Source organism: Nematolebias whitei, chromosome 23, assembly GCF_014905685.2.
Source record: "Nematolebias whitei isolate Nwh7 chromosome 23, NemWhi1, whole genome shotgun sequence".
In the NCBI taxonomy this organism is placed as follows: domain Eukaryota; kingdom Metazoa; phylum Chordata; class Actinopteri; order Cyprinodontiformes; family Rivulidae; genus Nematolebias; species Nematolebias whitei.
Genome location: NC_056520.1, coordinates 7594247 through 7620190, shown reverse-complemented (window position 1 = coordinate 7620190; position 25944 = coordinate 7594247). Strand labels below are relative to the sequence as shown.

Below are 25944 nucleotides of genomic sequence, written 5' to 3'. Positions count from 1 at the left end.
GATGATTACGCAACAAGCTGTGTAGTGGTGGTACAAATGTGTTTGAAGTTTCATTAAACTATACTGATCAGATGAGAAATTATGGACGGGACAAGAACAAACCTTGTTTTAACTTTGACCTTGATTTATGGCCTTGACCTTGGAGTTCTGGTGATGAAAATCAAATGCGACACCGTCTTGTAATGATGCACAAGTGTACAAAGTTTTGGTACATTATCTTGAGCGGATCAGAAGTTATGGGCAGGAGAGAAAGCTTACGGACATGGATGGGACTACACTAGAATACGTTCGCCTTGGACGGACGTATGAAAAAACCAAACGTCCCTAATCTAGAGTCATCACCTGTCCTGTTTAGGCCACATAACCTAACGGGTGGAGAATTTTTAATCGCAATTCAGAAGGTGGGAAATGACCATTCATTGGAATGTTGTTGTTTTTTAAACCAGAAAAAGGCCTCACTTCGGTATAGCTTATAAGATTTTTATAAAATCGGACATTGATCCAGTGAGTTTGTCTTCCAACATTCTTCCAGCATTTTTTTATGATCATGCGTACAGCACTTGGACGTTTCTTATGGAAGACCCTGGAGCAGAGCTACCACGAAGTCAGACGTAAAGAATATCGAGCGCCTCCCATCGTCGGGGCTCTTGTCTCGAACAAAGATGTGTGAACTGAGCGACGACAACACACGGAAGCATAATAGGACAAGCATGCCATCACAAGGGCAGGACTTACGAAGCCTCCAGGTTTTGAAGACTAGAGTAAAGACAATCAGTTATTGACCATGTGGAAAATACATGCATCTTCAGTCAGTTGCGTCCTTTGTTCTGTTTGGGTTCTGCATAGCTAGAAGGATTCCAGGTCATTCTGCGGCACATTATGCCAGTCTATCGCTGAATCTCCTTGTGTCCGGTTCTGGCGTATTTTACGCCAACATTCACAATTCCATTTAAGACTTTATGTCTTAAAGTCATTGGTTTGTAGTTCTACATCCAACGTTTTAGATCATTTTAGATCTGCAGATTAAAACATCTCGTCCTTGCCTGCCGCTTCAGCATTTCTTGACCAGACAGTGTTTGAAGGCAGAGGGACGGGCGTCCAGAGCACAACCCTTAGACAGTTTGTCATCGCGGTCCTTACACTGCACTGTCCGGCTCTGCCAGCCCATATCACAAGTCCTGGAGCATGTCATCCAAGTGCCTGTTATCCACCTGGGCCCTGGGGTTGGGGTTGAGAGACCAGGAGGTGTAGATGTTCCTGGGACCGGAGCAGGGGTAATAGAGGAAGACGTAGTAGTGCTAATTGTGGAGGATCTTGTTGTGGTAGACGTCATCGCAGTGCTCTGTGAAGGGATCGACTTTGAAATTAATGGCTGACGTTGAGCTGTCCACCGCGGCATAAAGAAGCTATAACGGACATCGAGGGACTTTTTGGCATCTGTTGCTAGGATCTGGACCATTAAAGGTTCTTTCAGAGCCCCGGGGCCCATGCTGTGGAGCCACTCATCGTGCTGGCTCCAGCCGCTGTAGTTGAGCAAAGAGCTGTTGAGCGGGATGATCGTCTCCGAGGTGGAGATCATGAACTTGCCATTTAGGAGGTAGTCACCATTGGTTCGTCGAAGAGCCAGGTAGGCCGTGAAGCGGGTCTGATCCTTGACCTTGTGCTGACGGACCTTGATGTGAGTGGAGCCTGTGGGAATCTTCACTACGTCGGTGTAGCCCTTGCTGTTTGTTGAGACAGAGCAGAGAAGGGGTCAGATTTATGATGCCAAATGAGATCACAGAGAAATGTGGAATCACTTGGAGCCAAATACCTCTATTACATTGGACTGCAACTCTTGGCAACAAGTTGGAGACACAAAGTTGTGAGAAAATAATACAAATTTTCACATGAATTGGTACTTAGGACACATTTGCCTCTACAGGTATAAGTACCAGCAACATTCCTGCAACTGATGGTAAATGTATTTGTTGTAACCGAGTCTCAAAGTGTCCTGATCACAACTCGGTTCCATGAGTTCTCGGGTTGCCAAACCAGTCCCAAAATCGCCTAGCGTTTCTCACTATATCTGACTCAAGAAAACTAAACTGAGACCGATTTGAGATGGACTAGACATCTACACAAATAACTTTTTAAAACAATGTATTTTCTGAGCTTCTTGACCATGCTAAAAATTCCTGCTAAATGAGAGCTCGTCTAAAGAACTGAACCACGGAAACAGAGAACACCTCGCAAATATTTTGAGACATTTTGGAAACTCCCTCACGAAGGGCGTTCGCGGTTTGTCACCAACAGTAGCAGCCCAGTCAGACATAGAACAGACTTTACGGTTGCAATTCTTGACCATTTCTACCGGCATTTGTAAAATGGAACAAAACTTGAGGTACAATTATAGCAAATGTTCCATAAACTTCAACAAATGTAACGCATATGCCACATTATACGCCCTTTCGACAAACTATTATACAGCAATCTATTGAAGTGGCCTGGACAAGCAAAGACCTTGTATAAAATTTGACCTTGATTTGTGACCTTGAAGCCAGGGTGCCAAAAATTGTACGCAACATTTTGTCAGACGTTATGCATGGGACAAAAACAATTTTGACCTTTAAAACTTCTGGTGCCATTTCTGGGTGTACAGCTGGACTACTTCCTCAGTAGTGACAACTATTGTTTAGGACGAGAAGTGCAGTGAGCATGATGCATTCAAATCTTTGGTACGAGTGGCAACTCTGCTATGCTGATGACACAACTCACTCATGTCTGGATTACCAGATTTGTGTCAGAAAGATTGTAAACTCTGTAAAAGCAGCACTGTGACTTTTTCCCCCAGGATTTACAGTCAGTTGTTTTGAAGTGTTACCTCCTCTTTGTGAAGTTCCCAGCCACCCGTATACACGCTGTGCTGTCCCCTCCACATATACCACACTTGTCAAACTGGAGCCTGGAGCCAATGATGCCATCGCAGCCCGTTCTTACACATTTCCCCTTTACACACACCGAGCTGCTGTGAGGGCGACACTCCGTTCCATCGATCACCTGAACACAGAAATTGATACCGTCGCCATTATCCTTTGTATTTTTACACACACACCACCATCGTGCCGCTAACTCACCCTTTGGGAGAACACCACATAGTATCCCGTTCCTTTTGCTCTGCAGGTTAATTTGCACACGTCTTTAGGGAGAACTCCTGCATATTTAGGCAACCACTCGACAAAAGTCTTCACTCCTTTAGGGTCCGTTTGGGGACCGTTGCGGACTTCACACTGCTCCTGACGGAAACTCTTGCCTGCCGAAGAGTTGCGTTGAAGGAGGTTAGTACTAAAAGGTGAGGTTTTTTTTATTTTTACAGTCTGACAGTCACGACTGTGTCGTCTTACTTGATGCGGGGCATGGAATTACGTTGCAGGATCGATAGATGGCTCTTTTCCCCGTGCAGTAGCGCCCGTTGTTCCGGGGTGGCGGGTTGTTGCACAGGCGCTGGGCAAACTGCACTCCGCCTCCACAAGTTCTCGAGCACGAACCCCAAGGACCCCAGGAACTCCAGCTACCATGGTTAGACACCTTGGAAAGGGAAAAGCCAAGCAATTAGGTAAATGTGAGGGTTGCGTAGATATTAGACAGAAGAGTAAATACTGAAGGAAGGAAGAGGGTTAAGAGAAGAGTACCACATACGGCAGGTTATACCCCCATTGACAAACTATTATACAGCAAGCTAAATCAATGGCCCAAACGGCTGTGGTAGCTCAGTGGTTAATGCCATGGTCATGTAATCCTGAGGTTGCGGGTTCAAGCCCAGGTTGCATCAGGATGGGCATCTGGCGACAAACAAATTTCCACTTACATGCGAGTTTGCTCGCTGTGATACCATACCATTTTATTTATAGAGCACTTAAATCAGCGACAAGGCCAACCAAAGTGCTGTAAAGACAGAACAACAGACAACACACGAAGCAAAATACAAAATGAAGTAAATTAAGTAAAGAGGTCGAATAGAGCATGTACCATTGTGTCTTAGGGGGAAGTACATTTGACAGTCGTCAGCATAGAAGTGAAAGGGTATGTTGTGTTTCCGGAAAATAGCACCAAGTGGCAGCAGGTACAGAAAGAATAGGAGGGGACCCAGGATGGACCCCTGTGGAACCCCCCATTTAAGCTCTGTCGCTGCAGAACTAAAATCCTTGATGGAGACACAAAATGATCTGTCAGTGAGGTAAGATCGGAACCAATTGAGGGCTGACCCTGTGATGCCCACCCACTGCTCCAACCTAGCAATGAGGATCTCATGGTCGATGGTGTCAAAGGCGGCTGTGAGGTTCAACAGGACAAGCAGGTTAACTTGCACACGTGATGACCCCTGAAGAAGGGAGCAGCCAAAAGAAACGTACAAAAGCAATGGTCCAAACAAGCAAAGACTTTGTATAAAATTTGATCTTGATTTATGACCTTGATCTTAGAGCTAGAGTGATGAAAATATTATGCAATACATTGTCTAGTGCTACAAATTCACATCAAATTTTATTAAATTACCTCGAGCAGATCAAAAGTTATGGTCAAGACGAGCAAAGACCTTGTTTTAACTTTGACCTTGATTTGTGACCTTGGAGTTGAGGTGATGAAAAGCATGTGTGATAGTTGTTCTAAAGTTCACTCTGAAGAGCAACCAGAGTCAAATTCCTCAAACACTAATTTTATTTCCAACCACTGATGAGTCATCAGAGATGAAAACGACAGAATGAGCAGAGTTTAGCACTTTATGAGGCAAAGTTTGCGATCATAAACTTTGGAAACAAGTTTTCCATTTACTTCCACTAGAGTCTTTAGAGCACTTCTTTTCATTATAAAAGACTGAAGTCTACAATGGACAGAGGTGGTGGGGGTAGGGGGGGGGGGGTGGGGGTATGTCGTGAGCTGTAAACTGGGAGGCAGTGAAAAATGAAGCCACTTGGGCCACGTCCACTCGTGCAACAGTCTGCCAAACATCGACTTAGACTCTTCCAAACATCATTTGACAAATAAATATTTCCCCCCAGTGCTTTCTTTGCTGTTCTCGATTCAAACCCAGTACCGTGATCCTGCCAAGATGAGATCTGGTGTCTTTAGACACAAATTGAATTTAAATGTGTACAGACTAGACCACACAATGTCGCTACACGGAGGAATCTAATCCCGGATTCCAACTTACGGAGTAATGCTTCTTTCGGGTCTTGTCCACACACTTTCCCTGCAGGCAGATTCGACCCTTCCCGCAGGGCGTTCCTTCCACCGCCGGCAGCTTCTTGGTCAGACACACCATCTGTCCCTGGCGGATGACCGCGCACCACAGCCGAGAACATACGTCCATGCCGGGGCAGACGGTGTACTCGGGCCCGAAGGCCAAGCGACACTGGCGGACGGCGTCGTAGCTCTGGCCTGGGAGCTCCTCTGGGCCCAGGAGTGGCTGGTGGGGCAAGTCGAGGAGACATTCGGCTGGTGGGGCATAAAAAATCCACAATAACGTTAATATTTTCGTAAGAGAATCAGCACAACTTTTCTTGAAAATGTAAAGAAAACGAAATTATTCTAGCTAAATCTAACTAATCTGACCAAATGGGACTTCTGCTGTCTTAAAGTCATTTCAATGTTCATTTAAACACCGTTTTATGATACATTCATTGGTACCTCTATGGTAGGGGTGTCCAATCTTGGCTCTTGAAGGCCACTACCCTGCATGTTCTCAACGTTTTTCTGTCCTGACACAGCTGATGTGAATCAATGGGTGAGAGACCTCTGCAGAAAACGAAGAGGTAATTTAACTATTGAATCAGGTGTGTTGGAGCAGGGAAGTAAGTAAAACATGCAGGATGGTGGTCCTCAAGGACCAGGATTGGGCACCCTTGCTTTATGGTCTGGGCCAGGTTGTCGGTCTGGTCAACACTGAGTCTGTTTCTCCAAACTAAGGTCATTCAAAAAGCTATCTACAGGTAGGAAAGCCATGACTCCTTGTGTTTTAGTCTCCACTACAACCGATGTACGTCATCGTCCCAGAATGCATCACGCCAGTAAAATAATGGCAACGTTCTTAGGTGAAATAGTTTTTTAAGTAATTAGGAGTTTTCACGTGTCACAAACAACGTTTAGTAGAATAGAGAAGTAGCCAGTGTATGCAAGTAGTCTGAGATCCCCTTAATGATGCATCGAGTAAAGAAAGAAAAGCTACAAATGACACGGTTTAGGTCGTTCCGGATCAAAGCCATGTGCGAGATGTGGTGCTAAATTAGGTCTTTACAACCCTGCAGACCTTTAGTTTGCACCAAACAGACATACCGCAATAAAGGAAAGGGGAAACCTCAAACATCCCAGACCTTTAAAATGTCTGCAACTTAGACCTCCATAAAAATCCTGGAGCAAGAGCGGGAGATACTGCCAAGCCTAAAATTATACTGTTGGAACATGAATTATGCCGAAAGCCTTGGAACTGCTGAGCAAAGCGTCAACAGCAGTGTTTTATGCCCGACATGAATGAGAATGATTGATGAAACTGGACAACGAAGTATGACTCATTCTGATTTCTTTATGGAAGATAATACGGCTGTAAATAGCTGTCGATTAGAGGTTATAGCTTTTTCTTGCGGTCTCCTGTCTCACCGTTGCCGTCATCGAAGAAGTCGGTGATGGTTGCCGAGGTGCAGCGGCTCCAAGGTTTGGAGGCGTCGATGGAGGTGAGAATGGAAGACATGAGCCGCTTGTCGCTGTTCACACCGAAGCGCTCCTCACAGAACTTTGAGTCATCGTGGGACAAGCCGAGGAGGTGACCTGAGGATGCACAAAAAAGGTTTACCGCTGGATATTTAGAGCCCAGAAACACAGCAGGCTACATTATTCTGAAACAAAAGGAGAATTATACACACAGCCAACAGGCCAGAGCTGCTCTGAATGAGGCCTTTATGATTCAGGGGACAGACCGAACCCGGTCCTGACCCAGAGGCACATGGCAGGGTTCTGGGAACATGTGATAATCAGACTACGAGATGCAAAATTCTCTGGTCTGATAAATGGAAATCGAGCTTTTTGACTAGAATACCCAAAGGTTTGGAGAGCAGATTCTTTAAGCACCACATCCCTACAGTCAAACATGGCGGTGGCAGCATCATGATGTGGGGATGTTTTCTACTACAGGGGTTAAGAATAGCCAATGGAATATGTAACTAAACTAAGTGAAGGATCTGAATAGAGTTTTTGATGTCAGATCAGCTGGTCATCAGTCAACTAAGTGGTACATCCTCAGGTATTTTGGTAAGTTTTCAATAAATTTCTTTATAAGCTCGTTTTTTTATTCAACTTTTCTTGAGAACTATATGTAAAAAAATGAGCTGACACTGTTTCAGAACAGCTTCAGATCATAATAAAATGTTGAACACGTGAAAGCCTCTGCACCTCTGACAGGACTTGTCTTGAATACGTTAGTGCCGAAGGAATGAGAAAAGAAAACATACCGAGTGCTCCGGTGGATGACGTGATGCTAATCCACAAGAGAGATGAGCAGACAATGTGCATGCCCCGGCGTGATTGTGTTGTTTTATTCTGGCGAGCGTGTCGATGCCTACCTATCTCGTGTGCGACTGTAAACGCAGCGTGAAGCCCGTCGTCCTCGATGACGGCGCAGCTTCTCTCTGGAGAGCAGATGGTACCGACGTCCGCCATGCCCAGGGTGTCGCAGGAGTGGTGGCCACAGAGGTCCTGAACAAAGGAAACACAAAGACAATTGTCAGATTTTTGTTACTGGGATGGATTTTAAAAGGTTACTTTATGTATTTGACTCAGTATTTCATCTCAACATCCATCCATCCATCATCTTTACCCGCTTCTTCCTTTTCTGGTTGCGATGCAAAATTATATTGGGTTTTTCAGACTCAGTCAAGGGGGAGACTTTGCCTCAGGTACCTAGGTGTCTTGAAACCGAGTGATGGTAGGATGGAGTGGGGGATGGATTGATAGATCAGGGCCTGGTCCTCAGTAATGAGGGCATGGCTTTGGTCAGCCATAGTGAAGAAAGAGTTGAGTCTAAAGGCAAAACTCTGGATTTTGTGGTCTGTCTATATTGCAACACTCACCTGTGGTCATGAGGTTTGGATCATGACCGAAAGAACAAGATCCCGGACACAAGCAGACCATAAGAGCCTCTTTTGTAGGGTGGCCAGTCTCAGCTTTAGAGAGAGGGTGAGGAGACTCCTGGACAATTCCCTTTAGAGATTTTCTGGGCCTGACCTAATGGGAAGAGACCCCAGGGCAGAGCCAGAACTTACAGTAGGGATTATGCATCTTCTCTGGTCTGGGAACGTCTTGGGGTTTTACAGTAGGAACTGGAGTGTCACTGGGAAGAGAGAGATCTTGGTTTCTCTCCTGAACCCGTTGCCTACGTGACTCGACTACAGATAAGCGGTATAAGATGGTGATCAATTTTTATGTGTATATCAGTTCATATTTTGGCCTCTGGAGAGGGGAAAAGTTGTCACATTGTCGGCTGTTCGTGCCATTAAATCCAGCCAAACTTTAGCCAAGTTTTTTTTAATCCACCGCTGCAACCTTTTCATCTCCAGTACTGATCCGTTAAACCAACTGATTATTTAGGTCAATTGTTTTCTCTTTTTAATAACTGGCACGGACTGTGCCTGGTTATTACTAAACTGATTAAAGATACAGTATATCCGTGGGTGTTGACACTATGTCCTTGTCTCGATGCACTTCCCGTGGTGGTGGTATCTTTAACAATGAACGTTTTTTCTTTCGGTTGCATCACTAGAAGACCACAAAAGAAGTTGGCCAGAATATTATATTATTTGGACACTTGAGAACAGGGGTCTTCAAGAGCCAAGGCTTCAAGAATCAAACAAAACACTGGTCTACACCGCTGTAGCGAGTCCCACACTTCTCTACGGTTCTGAAACGTGGACCACCCACCACAGAAGACAAAAATGGTTGAAACATTTCCATCAGCGTTGCCTCTGAGGCCTTTTCAACATCAGCTGTGTGGACTATCAAACCGACATCAGTGTTCTTGGCAAAGTCAGAATGACGTGTTGAATCCATCGTCATCAAAACAACTTCGATAGAGTGGTTAGTGTGTCCGAATGCTTAAACAGAACCGAGTGTCCCGCCTACACCCCCCACCACCACCATCGGCAGATAGCTCTGCTACTTCCAGATCAGGGGAGCGGATATTGTAGCAGCTCAGACCTAGCATTAGTACTGTAACGCTTCAATACACTATCCCCATCAGCAACTGTCAGCAATACTAATTAATGTAACGCTCCACTCACTACCTCCACTCGACAAACGTTGACAAGGCGAGCGCCCTCTCCTAAGGCAAGTAACTGTATCCATCATCTTTAAAGTTCATGCTCAATCATCCAGGTACTTCGCTCCAGCAAACTACTTGGTCCACTTAAGGAGTGCACTGCTTGGTGGGGAAACAGTTTACTTGGGACTCCTTAGACTGATGAAGCCCTCCAGATAGATGGCGAAACATCTTTCTACAAAAAAAAAAAACTTTCCAGATGAACTGACTGAGCATTAATGGATTTGGTACTTGGATGATTGAGCATGAACTTTGATGTCTTGAACCACTTTGGCTGTGGCTGCCTGCCTGGGAGGAGTCAACAGGGGCCAGGACAGCCCCCAGAAACCATCTTATCTCCAGCAAACTGGTTGGTCCACTTGAGTGTACTGCTTGATGGGGAAACCGTTTACTTGGGACACCTTCCGGATAGAGGGCGAAATGTCTTTCTACAAAAAAGAAACTGTCCAGATGACCTGACAAGAAGGACAGCATTATTGGATGTATCCATTGTCTTTTACCTACTTCTTTTCCAGGTCATGGGGGTCACTGGTCACCATATCCAGCAGTCACTCTGCGAGAGGTGGAGTACATCCTGGACAGGTTGCAAGTTCTTGGAGATCCAGTGCATTGTAATGTGTATTAATGATAAACTGAAATTTATAGTAAAAACACAGAAAATGGCTTTACAAATGGGCTATTCGATGCCCTAATTTCTAAAAATCAACAATGAAATTGGCCTTTCATAAACCCTAACCATTCGACCTTTAATGTTCAAGCTGTAGGCGTGAGTTGGATTCCATCCTTTATACCCACCACCATCCCCTCTGCCTTTCAGAGAGCATTGATTCTTGTTTTGACCCCCATAACCTGGCCTCGCTGAGAGCAAAGATCAATCAGCAAATCATACCAACAGATCAGTGCATGCATGCCTGCACTTCAGCCCCTGTGCATGCTAATGCAATGGGCTCAAAATGCACATTTAGTCTATTAGGAACATGCACTTAACGCCCCGCGGAGAGGATGAATCGTAACGTTAAGTGGTGCTGACAGGCCTGCTGGGCCATGTGTGAGAGGCTCTGTAGGGAGGGTGTTTACCCGTTGCAGACCAATCGGTTCGGAACAAGCTGCCTTGTGTTGTGCACTCACACACATGACCGACTGGGTGGGACCACCTTACACACATAGATAATCACATTTAAGTAGGTACTTGCACATTCAAAGGATATATAAAGCACCTTGGTGGACACAACACATAGTTATAAACTGTACAGGAAGACGGCGGAGCTTTTGGATACATGAGAAGCAAACAAAGGCTAGCCAGCTAACCAGCGATGAAGTTACCTCAAATTCATTTATTCATCTGCTCCAGGATCTTGTATAAAAGCAGTTTTTCTTTATGTGAACACAAATGTACATTAGTACCACACAGGAAGCATGTGGCAAAAAAAAAGAAGAGGAGGAAACTCCCATTAAATAGTTAATTGGGAATAATACCTGAAATGACCCCAAAACTCACGTTTGCTTTTCTACCCCATCTCCTTGGCCAAGTCTTTGCTGAGACTTGCTTTCATTCAAAGGTTTTAGAGACAAGCAGAAAAAGGAAGGATAGGAGGGAAACAAAAATAAGTCCTGGTATTAGACGCCAGCGGGGGAAAAAGTTGGTGTGGTGCCGGAAATTAAGGAGAAGAACTGAAAAAGCAGGGGTTACAGTAATATTGGCAGAAACAACCGGAGAGCAGGTGGGGAAACTGGCAGCAAAGGTCAGGAGACGATCACAGCTGTGCTTGTGTATGTGTGAGGTAGGTACAAGACCACTTGAAATCTAAGCCAGTGCTGGTGTTAAACAAACAGAGCCAGACGCTAACGCACTCACGAGTCCCTCTTGCAGAGAGGTGAGCTCTGAAATCCACCGCCGACTCCAGCAAACCCAATGAAAAGCAGCTATTGACTAGACAAACAGTCTGGCCCACCAGTGATTATGAGGAACAACACAGATTTATCAAAAGGTAATCAGCAGCAAATTGGGTTCTTCAGTACGTTAGTTTGACAAGACACTTGAGTAATGGCTTTAAAAACGGCAAATTACACGCAGTTAGAAATAAAGCTAGCAGTTGAGTTCTGCAAATGAAACGTATCATCTGTCCAAAAATGTTTAGTCAGGTCATCTGGACCGATTCGTCCTGGCTGAAACGTTCCGTCTTTCATCCGAAAGACTTCATTAGTCTGAGGCCATGCAACAAAACTTAGTCTTATAAATAGCACCTTCTCAAAAGGGGATCAACCAGTTTGAAGGGAAACATCCAGAATTATCATCTTGATGCACGCTCAATAATACAAGTGGAAAAATCTGAAACAAGTTCAGTCAGTTCCTCTGGATAGATTCTTCTTGTTGAAATGTTTCATCTTTTATCCAAAGGACTTCTTCAGTCTGAGGAGCTGCAACAAACTCAGTCTTATAAATAGCACCGTCTCATAGATCAGCCAATTTGTTGTTGACATCCAGAACCAGGTGTTCATATGATGAAGGAGGACCATCAGCCTAACGACTGATCGTTAGTGCCCTGATGGCCGCTTGCTATTCACAGAGGACTGAGTGATACTAGCAATAACTGCATTGTAAGAGTGGGACAGTTGGACACGGAGGCTCCGCCCCTTTTTAACAATGGACGGTTTCTCTTCACTCCTCTCTCAAACCAGCATTCCTCTCTATCTCAGGGTGTTTATACACCCGATAGTCCGATAGACTCAGTTCTATTGGGGACCAACATTCATAACATTTGTTTACATTTTCAGCTGGTGTGGTTTATTCACGCTGCACTGAGTCAATTGAGCCAACCTGTTCCCCTCCTCGCCTGAGGTGGCGCTGCACCAAGAACTACTGAAAGAAACGACACAAAAACCTCTGAAGAAGACACTTCCTCTTGAAATAAAAACAAAAACGGAGTGGCGTCAAATTTTAGCGGTTTTAGGAGTTCTGTTTTGTCATTTTTCAACAATGGGCTCAGCATGAGTGGAAGATGAGGCAGAAGACCAAGGCGGCTGACGGCTCCGTATGAAGTAAGAGAAATGCTCGTTTGTTTGCCCTGCGTTGTAGTCCACTTCCTGCTTTTGGAATGGTCTCCGGTCCACTTGCACTTTGCAAGATGGCACAAAAAAAGAAACCGTCCAGATGACCTGACTGAAAAATGTTGGATTTTATACCTGGATTATTGAGCATGGACTTTGTTGTTTTCAACCAGTTTGACAAGACTGTCAACAAGGAAGAGGGCCGGCAATGGAGGAGGGCCGTACCAAAGAGACCATCTTATCACAAGCAGAACTGGTTTGTTCCACTTTGGAGTAAGCTGTTGGGGGAAGAATCAGTTTTGTTGTGCGTTTCCTTGACTGATGAAGCCTTCTGGATGGAAGGTGAAATGTTTCAGCACAACAAAAAGAAACTGTCCAGATGACCTGACTGAAAATTGTTGGATTTTATACCTGGATTATTGAGCATGGACTTTATTGGTCCACTATGGGAGTGTGCTACTTGTGTGACTGAGTTTGTTGCGACTCCTCAGACTGATGAAGTCCTTTGGATGAAGGTCGAAACATTTCAACAAATGAAGAAACCGTCAGAGTACCTGACTTAACTTTGTTGGATTTTTTTACCTGGATTATTGAGCATGAACTTTGATGTTATGTTACTTTGATGCTAGCTATACATTCAATAATCTGAATGCTTTTAAACTTGGAACATCGTGCCGATTTAATTAGTTTAGCAAATTTCAGTCCAAGTATTTGACTCGATCTTCAATTGTCACTGGCTATTCTTAGACGTTTAATTTTAACGTGTCCAAGTTTTGAAATGGTGTTCCCAAAGGATTTGTATTTTAAGGTTTTGTATACCTCTTTGCTAGTTCGCATTAGTTAGCAAAACTCTCTAAATATCAAACTGATGCATCTTTCAAACTTTCTTTTGGGCCTGATTTTGTTGATTGTCTGAGCCGTTACTGACGAAAACCTTTTATTTAGCAAGAAATGACGAAGGTGCGCGTTAGCAAAATGAATGGTCCCCTCCAGTTGCCTTGCAACATTATATCCATTGTTTAAAGCCAAATATATTATACGAGAAACAAAATCATAGACTGTGTTGTCAATTCTTTTTTTTTTTTTAATTGGTCTTGTCTAAATTTCAACAATGATTACGAGCAGGAGTGGGCTTTGCATCACTCGTGGGTCTCAGTGTGGAGTTTGTGTAGTTACAGGAGCTCTCTAGCCGGTTGCATAATGTCGACAGACCTGAGGTCGAGGGATCCCGGAGCTGTCTGCAGGTTGTCAACATATGCCAGACGAAGAAACGCACATGTGAAATATCAAGCGCATTTAAAACAAATAGAGGGGCTGGCTGTGACGGGGGCGAGGGCTGGGAAATGTACATTTCTCTGTATAGACAGTGAAGATGGAATGACATAACAGGTACAGGTACAGTACATTTTGCGACGGTGCGAATATTTATTAAGCATTTAGATCCGATATTTGGCACGCAAGTCACTCTGCAATTTTGGCGCCATTTCAATAATTCATATATCAAACTGTCCAGCTCATTCGTGACGTTCTACCACTTCTGGCTTCTGGTGTTTGTTGGAAATATTTATTATTTTCAGACGTGTTTTTCTCTTTGAAAATGAATAGAGCTCTGTTCAAATCTCATAAAACCTGCCTTTCGCTTGTTATTCCAGCATTTTTATACTAATAATACTTCCGTTAATGCCAACTTTACCCTGGTTCCTGATAATATTCTGCCCTGCTAATGCACATGTCCCTGTTTATGCTAATTCAGAACCGTTAATGCCAATTCTACTATGGTAAAGCAAACTCTTCCCGATTTTTTTTTTTTTGCAGCACTGCTTATCTGCCCCGATTTGTGCTAGCGTTCTGTTAATGTTAATTTTAATAATGCTACTTGTGCTAATGCTAATTCTACTAAAGCTAACTCAGTTTATACATTTGTCCTGCTTTTTGCTAATGCTACTTTTAGCATTTATCTAGCACATTCTGGTTTACTACCGTTTCACGTTTGCTTCTTAGCTAGCATTTCTCTGTTGACGTTTCACAACTTCTGCCTCTTAGCTAGCATTAGCTTGCTTTTTGCTGGCTTTTCGATACTTTGCCTATTTGCTTGCATTTTCCTACTTCTTCCTTTTCTCATGCTCAATAATCCAGGTAGATAAATCTAACAAGGTTAAGTCAGGTCTTCTTCGTGAAACGTTTTTTCTTTCATCCAAAAGACTTCTTCAGTCTGAGGAGCTGCATTTAACTTGGTCTTAACTTGGCACCTTCTCATCACATCCAGAACCAGCTGTTCATATGATCAAGGAGGACCATCAGCCTAACGGTGGATCATTAGCACCCTGATGGCCGCTTGCTATTCACAGAGGGCTGAGTGACACTAGCATTAACAGCATTGTAAGAGGGGACAGTCGAACACGGAGGCCTCCGCCCGTTTAACACTGGACAGTAGGAATGCGCGATATGGCATAAAATTCATATCACGATATGTATTGTGAAGGGTGGCGATAACGATATATATCGCGATATGTTTTTGGTATAAAACTTGCAATAGGAATTTAAAAAAGCATAGGGTGTTTTTTTGCCATCATATATTTTGAATTAAGAAAATTCCACTACTAAATCCAGAGAGTTTTTAAATAATAAACAAATCAAGTATTAGGCTTCTTTCTTGCAGTGCAAAAGATATCAAATCCTACTGGACAGGTTCTCTTCACAAAAATGGCTTCCTTCTCTCCTCTCTCAAACGAAGACAAAGTGTTTCAACAAGAACAATCCATCCAGAGGTCCTGACTTAACCTCGTTAGATCTTTGTAGCAATGTTTGTCCTGCCTTTTTTTTTTATTACAAAATTAAACGTTGTACTGTAGTTTTTTCTGACGTTTTAGCTTTTTGTGCTTCTTCTTACCAATTTTCAGCTACTGGTGTATTTCAAGTAAGCAATAAGCTTTCGCACTGCATTTTTGCCAGAAATGCATTTTTTTTCTAGTTTCTTATTTTATTAGTCTCCACAGTTGTGTAGCTCCGGCCTTCTCATAGTGAGGCTTTGTTCGTCATCCAAGCTCAGAACAACGCAACCATGCCGAACATTTAATGATCCCACGTATGGAGAGAAACACTCCGAAATGTCCCAAGAACCCTCAATGCCCCCGTTGTTTTTGGTCCGGTGCTGGCATGTGTGGAACTGGTTGACACTATGCTTGGGTCAGCTCACTGTGAGCAGAGAGTCAGAGACTAATTGGACCCAACAACAAAGAGGGCGACTTTCCCCCAACCCTGTGGGAACAATGGGTTGATCAGACTCAAGAGTAAAATCTAATCCAGAGTCACTCCAATAAATTGTAAATAGACTGTACTTGTATAGCGCCTTTGTATCCAATCAAGATACTCAAAGCGCTTTACAATACATGTGCCCTCTTTTACCCATCCGGCTCTCTACTACCGGTAGATCTCTACAAAGACTACCGGTAATCTGAGTCTATAGAGACGAATCAGTGCTTCATCACATTCATGCACAGGATGGGACACACATCAGAGGCAATGAGGGGTTCAGTGTTGCCCAGGGACACTTCAACATGTGACTGCTGGTGGACTCGAACCCCCAACTCTCCCACTGGAGGACAACTGCTCTAACCGCTCAGCCACAGCTGCCCCAGATACTCAGATGAAATGTTTCCATGTGTGAACTACCAAGGCTGGAAAGTGTTGGTATTTCTTCACCAGTGTTCCGTCAATGGAAACATCAGGCGCATACCGTGGCTGTTACCTCCTCCCCCTCGCAAAGTGTGATTCCTAAAAAGAATGTAAACGGGCACATTTCACACGATACCTGCATCTTCTCTTCCCACACTCGCAGGAATATGGGTAGACAAATCACTCGAGGTCCTCAAAAGAGGAATGCGGCTTTTTAAATTCCGCCCTTGGAGATCTGCTTGGTGTGTTTTGACAGGTAGTCGGCTCGTCTCGCTGCCAAAGCGGTCAACAGAGTAATTCAAAAATAAATCCCCGTAATGGCCTCTAATAGCCGAAGAGTTCAAAGGTCAAGATCGTGACCCCTGAAGCAGAGCGCTGTTTATGTTACACGCTGACCAGATTTAAAAGCAATTAAGAGATTTATTTTCAACAGATAGGGATCAAGAAGGCAACATGTAATGGTTTCCCCAGAGGTCTGCCTGTAAATAGAGGTCATGGCAGATAATTCTCTGGTTGATTTCATGGCAACAGTGAGACAGAGGATGCATTTTCACAGGTTAAGGACAAATTCAGAGTTGTTGTTTTTTTTAAAAAGGCTCTGATTAGTTGGAACAATAAACTTTATTTGATAAACAATTACTTCAGCTATACAAACGAGACGGTAAAAATACTGTAGGCTGTTTATTTTTGTATTAAGGAATTAATGACGTGTGGACGTCGCCATTTTATTCACGCCGCAACGCATTCCGAGTAAATGACAGACAGGTTGCTCTGGTGCAAGCTCCATTCAGCTTAAGTGTTAATTTTGGATTTTATCTGACATTCCATCCATCCATCCATCCATCCATCTTCTTCCGCTTATCCGGGGTCGGGTCGCGGGGGTAGCAGCCTAAGTAGGGAGGCCCAGACTTCCCTCTCCCCAGCCACTTGGTCCAGCTCCTCCGGGGGAATCCCGAGGCGTTCCCAGGCCAGCCGAGAAACTTAGTCCCTCCAGCGTGTCCTGGGTCTTCCTCTGGGTCTCCTCCCGGTGGGACGTGTCTGGAACACCTCACCAGGGAGGCGTCCAGGAGGCATCCTAACCAGATGCCCAAACCACCTCAACTGGCTCCTCTCGATGTGGAGCATCGATGTTGATGTTATCTGACATTCAGCCCCTTAATTTGAACTGGAAGGCATTGACAGAGAGGAGAATGGAGAAAAGACTCAGCTTTCGCATTAGCTTCTGTGCCAATATTTATGACGTTTGCTCAGGAGCTAATATATACCGTGTTAGCGCTATATGGTGTTAGCACCAGAGCTAATGAATATGGCGTTACCTCTAGAGCAAATATATATATATGGCGCTAGTTCCAGAGCTAAGATATATGCTAGTTCCAGGGCTAAGACATATGCTAGTTCCAGGGCTAAGATATATGTCGTTAGTGCCAGAGCTAATATATATGGCGTTGGCTCCAAAGCTAATATATACTATATATAAAACACTGGCACTAAAACCATGTATGGGGTTAGCGGCAGAGTTAATATACATGTTGTTAGCTCCAAAACTAAAATATATTATGCTAGGTCCGGAGCTAATATGATATTAGCTCCAGAGCCAATATATATATATATATATATATATATATATATATATATATGGCATTAGCTCCAGAGCTAATATATATGGTGTTAGCTCCAGAGCTAATAAATATGGCATTACCTCTGAAGCTAATATATATGGTGTTTGCACCAGAGTTAATATATATGTTGTTCGCTCCAAAACTAAAATATATTACGTTAGCTCCAGAGCTAATATATATGGCGTTAGCTCAAGAGCTAATATATATGGCGTTAGCTCCAGAGCTAATATATATGGCGTTAGCTCCAAAGCTAATATATATGCTTTAGCTCCAAAGCTAATATATAGTGTTAGCACCAGACTTAATATATATGTTGTTAGATCCAAAACTAAAATATATTATGTTAGCTCCAGAGCTAACGTTAGCTCCAGAGCTAATATATATGGCGTTAGCTCAAGAGCTAACATATATGGCGTTAGCTCAAGAGCTAACATATATGGCGTTAGCTCCAGAGCTAATATATATGGCGTTAGCTCAAGAGCTAATATATATATATATAGTGTTAGCTCCAAAGCTAATATATATTACGTTAGCTCCAGAGCTAATAAATATTGCGTTCGCACTAGAGCTAACAAATATGGCATTATCTCCAAAGCTAATATATATGGTGTTCGCACCAGAGTTAATATATATATGTTGTTAGCTCCAAAACTAAAATATATTACGTTAGCTCCAGAGCTAATATGACGTTAGCTCCAGAGCTAATATTACATTAGCTCTAGAGTCAATATATATGGTGTTAGCTCCAGAACTAATAAATTAAACATCCCAAATTCATCACAGTTGATTGTTTTGACCCATATATTGTGCATAAGGACTAATAAAAAAATATAACTTTATTGTCACGTTATAACTTTTCGGCTTTTACTCCTTGTGTTCTAGTCTCTACGACAACCGATGTACATCACTGCCCTGAATGCACCGCGCTGGTAAAATAATGGCAACATCCTTAGGTGAAAAATGTAATAAACATTTATAATATTTTAAGTAATTATGATATTTAATGTGTCACAAACAACACCTTTAGTAGAAAAGGGAAATAAACACGTTGAGGCCGATATGTTGTGAGATATATTAAGTGCTCAGAGAATGCGTTTTGAAGAACAGTCAACTACTACCACACCAGACTTTAGCTCAATACATGTGAAACTGGTTGAGTTGTTGCCATGTTTCGTGTTTTCTAAGGTCAGTTGGCTGTGATGGACTAATGCAGACCAATGAAAAGGTAAATTACCGTACCGTAATTAAGTAATGTGTCGTGTTTTTTGTAAGATCAAAGCTACTGCAGTAAGTTAGAGAGAAATTACAGCCCACTTCCTGTCGATTATTTCATGTTTCTGAGCATCTGGATTGCGGTTTCCATGCCCGCTTGACCCTGCCCAGCCCTGCCAAAACTAAACACCTAAGGGTTCCACATGTCTCTGGTTTGGCTTTTTTAGTAACCCTCATCTAGGGTTAGTGGCCAAAGGTTTACTAAGGGTCTACAAGGTTTTTGGCTGCAGAAACTGACCTCAGGCATGCTTTGCCTGCCGCCTCGCCAACTATGTATGAGTGTGTGTGTTGGGGAGGCTTTGGGGGCGATGCAACCCGACTTCTTGGGAGCCACGACAAGACCTTGCATGACTCGAACACAACCACAGTCCAAGGCGAAGCCGTCTCAGACGTCAACGGAGCCAACCACCGTGAAGCCACACCCGGAGAGGTGAAGAATGCACGCCGATCTGCTGCTGCAGCCCTGCGGCTTTGGACGAGGCGCTTCGGGGGGAAGCGGACGGTGAAAGAAGGGATAGACGAGCGTGGTCTCGGTAATCGCGAAACTTGGAACGCGGGGGGGGGTGGACGCGCGTTTGTTTTCCCCGACGGCAGAGGAGAGACAGCAGCCCGAGCTGACAAACTGGATGTGACGAGAGGAAGAATTTAGGGAGGAGAGATCCAGACTGCGAGGAAGATCTAATTAAACTCTGGTTTCAGGAGGTTTTCTTTTTTGGGGAGGGAGGGAATATTTCTGCAACTGCAGTCAGCAGCTGATTCCTAATCTCATTCCCTGGGAGGAATGCGCGTGTTTTTCAAGGCGAGCGTGCGTGTCCGATCGGCTGTCGGGGGACTGGGAGGGGTGGGAGAGAGGATGGAGACGTGGGCGCCTGCCCAGAAAAACACCAGGCGCAGGAAATAGTGTTTTTACGGACGTGTCTTTGACACTGCGACGGACGAGGACACGTCAGCGTGTTTACCGTCTACACCGGACGTCGTTTGGTTGAGGGAAGATCCCCAAACGAAAAGTGCCGATGTAGCACTTTGACACCAGCATGCCATTTGTCAGAGGGTTGTCGTCTACGTTTACAAACACAAACAATAAAAACGGGCGGCGCGCAGATGTCGCTGTGGGGTTTGAACAGTGAGTGTTTTTCTGGACTGGAACAAAGAGTTTAAGTAAACCTAAATGTTTTTGGTGCAAGTTATTTAAGGGTAAGATGTCTAGGATTTTATTTTCTATAGCAAAGTAAGTAATTCCGAAAGTCCCAGGTTCGATCAATAGCTGCCCACTGCTCCACCTGAGTGTATCCCAGGTGTGATGGGTTAAACGCAGAGCCAGTTTCACCATTGTATGGGAACATACAACAACACATTATTATTATCGATAATTCAGGAAGTAGAAGGTCTGACGTATACAAAAACATGTCATCAGCATATAAAGAAACTTTGCGCTCTGTGCCTAATCGACTACACCGGTAGTTTTTTTTTACTTGTTCGAGGCAGCACAGATTGACGGATCCTACCGAGGGAGCAATTTTATCCACCACCAGGCACATTGGAGGAGCCAGGGGGTGGCCATTGGTGGCCTTGGCCCCCATAGAATAATCTTCAGCCTCAGCATTTGAGGAAACTGTGCTTTTGTGCAAGATTAAAAAAATAGAATAGATTTCTCAAATTATTGCGTAGCTGGTCTACATATATGTATGGCCAGTTTATATATGTGGTAGCAGCCATCTTGGATTTTGACTGGGCAACCCAGTTTTTAAAAGGAACCATTCTTGCTGCTCATGTAGCCTCACACAAAAATGGAAGTCGGTACAGGACTTATTTTTTAACACTATGGTGCTCAACATGCACAGATGGATGAAGGGTACGTTTTGTGCTCCGCTTGATTAGCCATTAGCCTAGCTAACGAGATGAAGACTTTACTTTTTGACTAATGCGAAGCTACGAAGTAATAAAATGATTTAACTGTTAAACTTTTAGAGTCTTTTAACTTTGACCCCAGATGGCTGCAGCAGCAAACTGAGGTTTCATTTACTGGTCTAACTGGTGCGGCTGTGGGCTCAGAGTCTCTGGGACTTTTTCACCCAAACACTCAGCATGAGAGGCGGCGGGCGATCTGCAACATTCACTCATCACACCTGTAAAAGAGCCGGACTGTGACGTCATCCGCCCTGTGCGCACGCGGGTTTGTTTACCTGCCTGGTGAAGAGGATGGCCGCGTCGTGGTGCTGCACGTGCTCGTCGTCCAGCGGGTTCTGCTGGTTCTGCCACTTGCAGAAGCTCTTCAGGGTCGCCGCCGCGTTCTTGGAGACCTCGAGCCCCTTCTCCTTCCCGGTGACCGTCAGCACGCGCACCACGTTCAGCCGGATGGGGTTCTCGATGCTCGCGTGCCCGTACAGCCTGGAGGCGATGGAGGCCAGCGTCAGCAGGTAGTGGTTCAGGTCGCGGCCGTACTTCTTGGCCATGGTCTCGTCCGCCACCAGGAGCAGCTCCACGTGCCTGGCGCGCGACACCGACCTCTTGCCGCGCGCAGCCTCGGCGGAGCGGCTCCGCCGCCTCCTGCCGCGCGCGCCGCGTCCCCTCCTCTGCCGCTTCGCGTCTCTGCGTCCTCGGCGCGCGTCGCGCGTGCCGCAGCTCTCGCGCCCCTCGTTCAGAGCCTCGAAGCTGAAGCTTTCGCGCGTGAACGCGTGCAACGCGCTCTCTGCGTCCTTGTCGTGCAGGGCGCGCACGTCGTGCTCGTGTCCCCTGGCCCTGACGATGGGGGTGATGGTGTAGCGCGAGCGGTTGACGGCGAAGAAGCCCTCCAGACCCCCCCCGCACACGTTGAGCACCGCCAGGGACTCCGGGTTCGAGTCCACGGTCCCCCGGTACGCGCACTCCCGCTGCGCGGGACTCTGCCCCATCACCGCGAGCGCGTACTGGGGGCTGAGGCGCACCGACTCGTCCCGCTCCATGTCCAGCTGGAAGCGCCTCCCGTCCAGGTACACCAGGTAGCCCACCTTCCCCCCACCGTGGTAAATCCGGTCTATGGTCCGGACCACCCCGTCCGTCCTCCGGGCGGGCGACAGCAGCGAGCCGCCCGCAGGTGGCAGGTAGAAGCCCTGGAAGGTGGTCACGCGCCGAGCTCCGAGCTCCAGCAGCAGCAGGAGCCAGAGCGCGACGCCCCCCCGGGTCCGAGCACCGAGGAGCCGCGGCATTCTTCACTCCGAGCCGACACGCGCAACTTTCCGTGCCTGTCCCCCCAGAAGACGCATCCTCTCCGGGTCCGGATCCCTCGCGCGCAGAGCAGCCAGCAGAGCTGAGACCATGGAGGGAGGAGGAAGCGCGCGCGCAGGCTGGAGAGGAGGACTGAGCTGAAGTTGGAGAACAAAAACACAAAGTTTGGCTTAAGAGGAGCGGGAGAGGAGAAGTCCTGCCCCTTTGTGCTCAACCTCCTCCTCCTCCTCCTCCTCCAGAGGGAGGACAAGTGGAGGACTTGGACACTGTCTCCCATCTTCACCAGGGCCTGGTCCAAACTTCTGTTTTTATCTTTTACCTCCTGGACTCTTTGAATTATTGAAGCTGAAGCAGTTTCAGATTAAACAAATCATGGCCGCTCCCAAAAACACTGTTAGGAAAATATCTCATCAGCCTCTGGACAGATGTTCGTCATGAAACGGTAACCTTTGGGTGAACCCCGTTACATCCTGCCACGAATAACAGAAACTGTTCGATACGAAACAGCTAAAACTTTAGCTGTTTTACTGACGCCGAGCTAAACTTTGACGTGGTAGTAGCCGAGAGTCATTTCAAGGTTTGATCAACGCGGTGTTTTTAACATCTAATACTCTGAGGGGACGCAGGCAGACATGAAGGCTCATGGGGGGGGGGATTAGCCGGTGGCGCACAGGTTTTTATCGGTTTTATCGTGAACAGGAACAGATTTGAAGTTTTGTCTGTGTGGCGTCCTCGTTCGAAGTGTTCCCATGATGGAGTGGCAGACGTTAGCCCAAAAATAAAAGTAAAAAAAAAAAAGGGGGGCGGTGTCTTAAATCAACATACCATTTATAAATAAATTGGTATGGTATACCGCATTTTCCGGAGTATAGTTCAACGTTTAAATTGCATTTATTATGAGTCACCGCTGACCCGTCGCGTTTATTTAATGGTCAGAACAGCTTCATTTTGCCTTGACGGCGCCATCCATCCACACATCCATCCATCCATCCATCCACCCATCCATCGTGGCGGAGCCGCTAGCTCTCCAGCGTTCCTCCGCCTGCACCAGCTGAGTGAAGCGAGCGCACACGGGAGGACTCGCTGCTGCAAGTTCGTCGAAATTTAAAGCGTCAGTCAGAAATTGCGTTATGAATACGGGGAGAAGTAGATAAATCGCAGGACTGACAAATCTATGAAGAAAAAAACCAACCTGCGACTTATACGCCGGAAATTACGGTAATCTGAGTATGGGGCCTCAGGTCGTGACCTCTGTGGTAAAAGCCTAGCTACGGCCCTGCTGCTGCACCGCGGGTCCAGAATCGAGCTGAACTTGGTGCCTGCGTCGCTCCTCTGTTATGCAATCCCACCCCCACTTCTCTGCCCCCCCCCCCCCCCCACCATCTCTCCCTTACACCAAACTGTGAAGGACACCCATAAAGGCAGAGCAGCAGCCGATCGTTCACACCGACAAAAAAAAAGGTTAATTAAAAAAAAAAGCAACAAACCCGACCCTCTCCCCCCCCCCCCCCCCCCCCGATGAGTTTTAATCCCCTTCGTCTCAAAGAGAGATGCGCGCCGCAGCACGTGCGAGGTTGGACCAAAACAAGCTCTCGGAGCGCGTGCCGAGCCACGTGCGGACGGCCCCACTTCCTGCCAGAGAGGGAATCCGACGCGGTTAATTGACGAGCCGAGCCGTTTATGTAACCGCCGGGCTCCGTCTGCCCCCCCCCACATCACTACACGCACTCCCATCAGCTCTAAACGAATAACGCCCCTCAGGATGGGAGCGTCTCCATATCCTCGGCAGAAACCAGGTGTGCTCAGCATCTGTTGCCATGGCGCCGACTGGGATGGAGGGGTGTCTCCTGGGTGACGGCCCACAGGTGCACGTTCTTTGTTGACGCACATGCACACTCTCCTCTCTAATACAGAGCCAACAGCCTTTTTCTTCAAGTGTTTTCATTTTTAATAATAATTAAAAAAAAACATTTTTAAAGAAAAAGTACACGGATGTAAACAAACAACAAAAAATAACAGCAAGTTTGTTTTTAGGGCGCTCAAGTTTGCATACGGAGCCTATTTATGGCGTTTAGAACAAATATTTCATTTTTTTAAAGGGTTACACAAGTACCGTACGGTACATTTTGTACTGGACTCTCAGTGCAGCGAGACAGATGAGAGGAAAGTGAATTATTAAACGAGTTCTTCCACATGGAGAAAAAAAAAAACATTAAAAGTTTTTGTCTCGGCGTCTGATTAAAAGTCGAGGCCAAAACGAGAATCTCTGCGGCAAAATTTTTCATCCTTTTCACGTACGGTAATTTATTTATTTTTTACAGTGATCCTTCTAAAATAGAAACGTTTCACATGACAGAGTGCAACGACACAAAAGTTTTGTTGAAAATCATAAAACGTGAAAAATAAATAGAATTTTAAAATTTAAGTGAGAAACTTTTAGATTACAATCATATTATTTTGTAATAAATACATAATTTGTCACTTCTATCAGTAAAATTCTACATTTTTTCAACTGTAATAAGAAAAACCTTTTTCTAAAACACAATCCCTACTTATATAAATATCTTATTCTTATAAATTCCCCTCGATTTTTTTTTTTTTTTAACATAATCTCAAACTACGCACATTATATTTTACACCTTGTGGACTTTTATGTCCAGTCATTTTAAAATCGCTTTAACGAAACAACATTCTTAAAAACAAAGATTATGACAAAATGGTGACATCATCAACCTTAATGTTCTGTGCTCAAAATTAAAAAAATAAAAGAAAACGTGGAGTTTAATTCACCTACGACACGGCAGACGTTTCGTAAAGTTTAATAAACCACGGTTGAAGTGGCGTTCCAGGAAGGATAATTTTTTGTTTATTAAAATGTAAACGTAGTTTTGAGTCCGAAGGTTTTATTTTTTTGTCCTAAATGTTGTCATTTAGCAAAGCATGAAGGTGAAATCCGTTTTTTAATCGTATTATAAGAAAAGCGAGATTTGCCGGTGCCGACAAACGTCGACTTGGTCTGTAATGACAAAAGTCGAACTCTTAAAGGGGCAGTTTGCATCTTGATCTTCAAACAGCCTCGATTTGGATGAATAACGTTTTATTCGGGCCGTGTTGACGGCTAGTGCGAGCGTTGCCGTCAGTTTCACATTCCTTCATGCCATCAGATACGAAACAAGAGCGAAGAACCTTATTTATGTGGAACTAGAGCAAAGAACGTTATAGATACAGATCTAGAGCAAAGAACGTCATTGATGCGGAAATACAACGAATAACGTTATTAATGCAGAACTAGGAAGAAGACATTACTGATGCGGAACCGGAACTAGAACGAAGAACGTTACTGATGCGGAACTAGAGCAAATAATGTTACTGATGCGGAACTAGAGAGAAGAACGTTACTGATGCGGAACTAGAGCAAATAATGTTACTGATGCGGAACTAGAGAGAAGAACGTTACTGATGCGGAACTAGAGCAAAGAACGTTACTGATGCGGAACTAGAGCGAAGAACGTTACTGATGCGGAACTAGAGCTAAGAACGTTACTGATGCGGAACTATAATGAAGATTGTTTCTGATGTGGAACTAGAGCAAAGAAAATTACTGATGCGGAACTAGAACAAATATTGTTACAGATGCGAAACTAGAGTGAAGAACGTTACAGATGCGGAATTAGAACGAAGAACGTTACTGATGCGGAACTAGAACGATGATTGTTACAGATGCGGAAATAGAGTGAAGATTGTTACAGATGCGAAACTAGAGCAAAAAATACTGATGCAGAACTA

At 44.9% G+C, this 25944-nt stretch overlaps 1 protein-coding gene across 1 annotated transcript; it reads right to left on the bottom strand.

The window, feature by feature from the left end:
- Positions 1–835: 835 nt before the first annotated feature.
- On the bottom strand, positions 836–22139 carry LOC119428865 (A disintegrin and metalloproteinase with thrombospondin motifs 5). The gene is made up of 8 exons (XM_037696556.1): positions 21138–22139; positions 7590–7722; positions 6631–6798; positions 5189–5472; positions 3384–3567; positions 3117–3292; positions 2864–3039; positions 836–1724 (listed from the first exon to the last, which is right to left on the bottom strand). Exons 1-8 carry the CDS (start codon positions 22137–22139, stop codon positions 1052–1054), a joined length of 2796 nt encoding a protein of 931 aa, XP_037552484.1. The 3' UTR covers positions 836–1051.
- Between the last annotated feature and the right edge of the window lie 3805 nt (positions 22140–25944).

Bases quoted from the DNA above. Each gene is read 5' to 3' on its own strand.
- LOC119428865 (XM_037696556.1), bottom strand. From the start codon at position 22,139: ATGCCGCGGCTCCTCGGTGCTCGGACCCGGGGGGGCGTCGCGCTCTGG. The intron at 6,799-7,589 runs GTAGGCATCGAC...GTGCATCCTCAG, and splicing joins TACAGTCGCACACGAGATAG to GTCACCTCCTCGGCTTGTCC. The intron at 3,040-3,116 runs GTGAGTTAGCGG...TTCTGTGTTCAG, and splicing joins ATGTGGTGTTCTCCCAAAGG to GTGATCGATGGAACGGAGTG.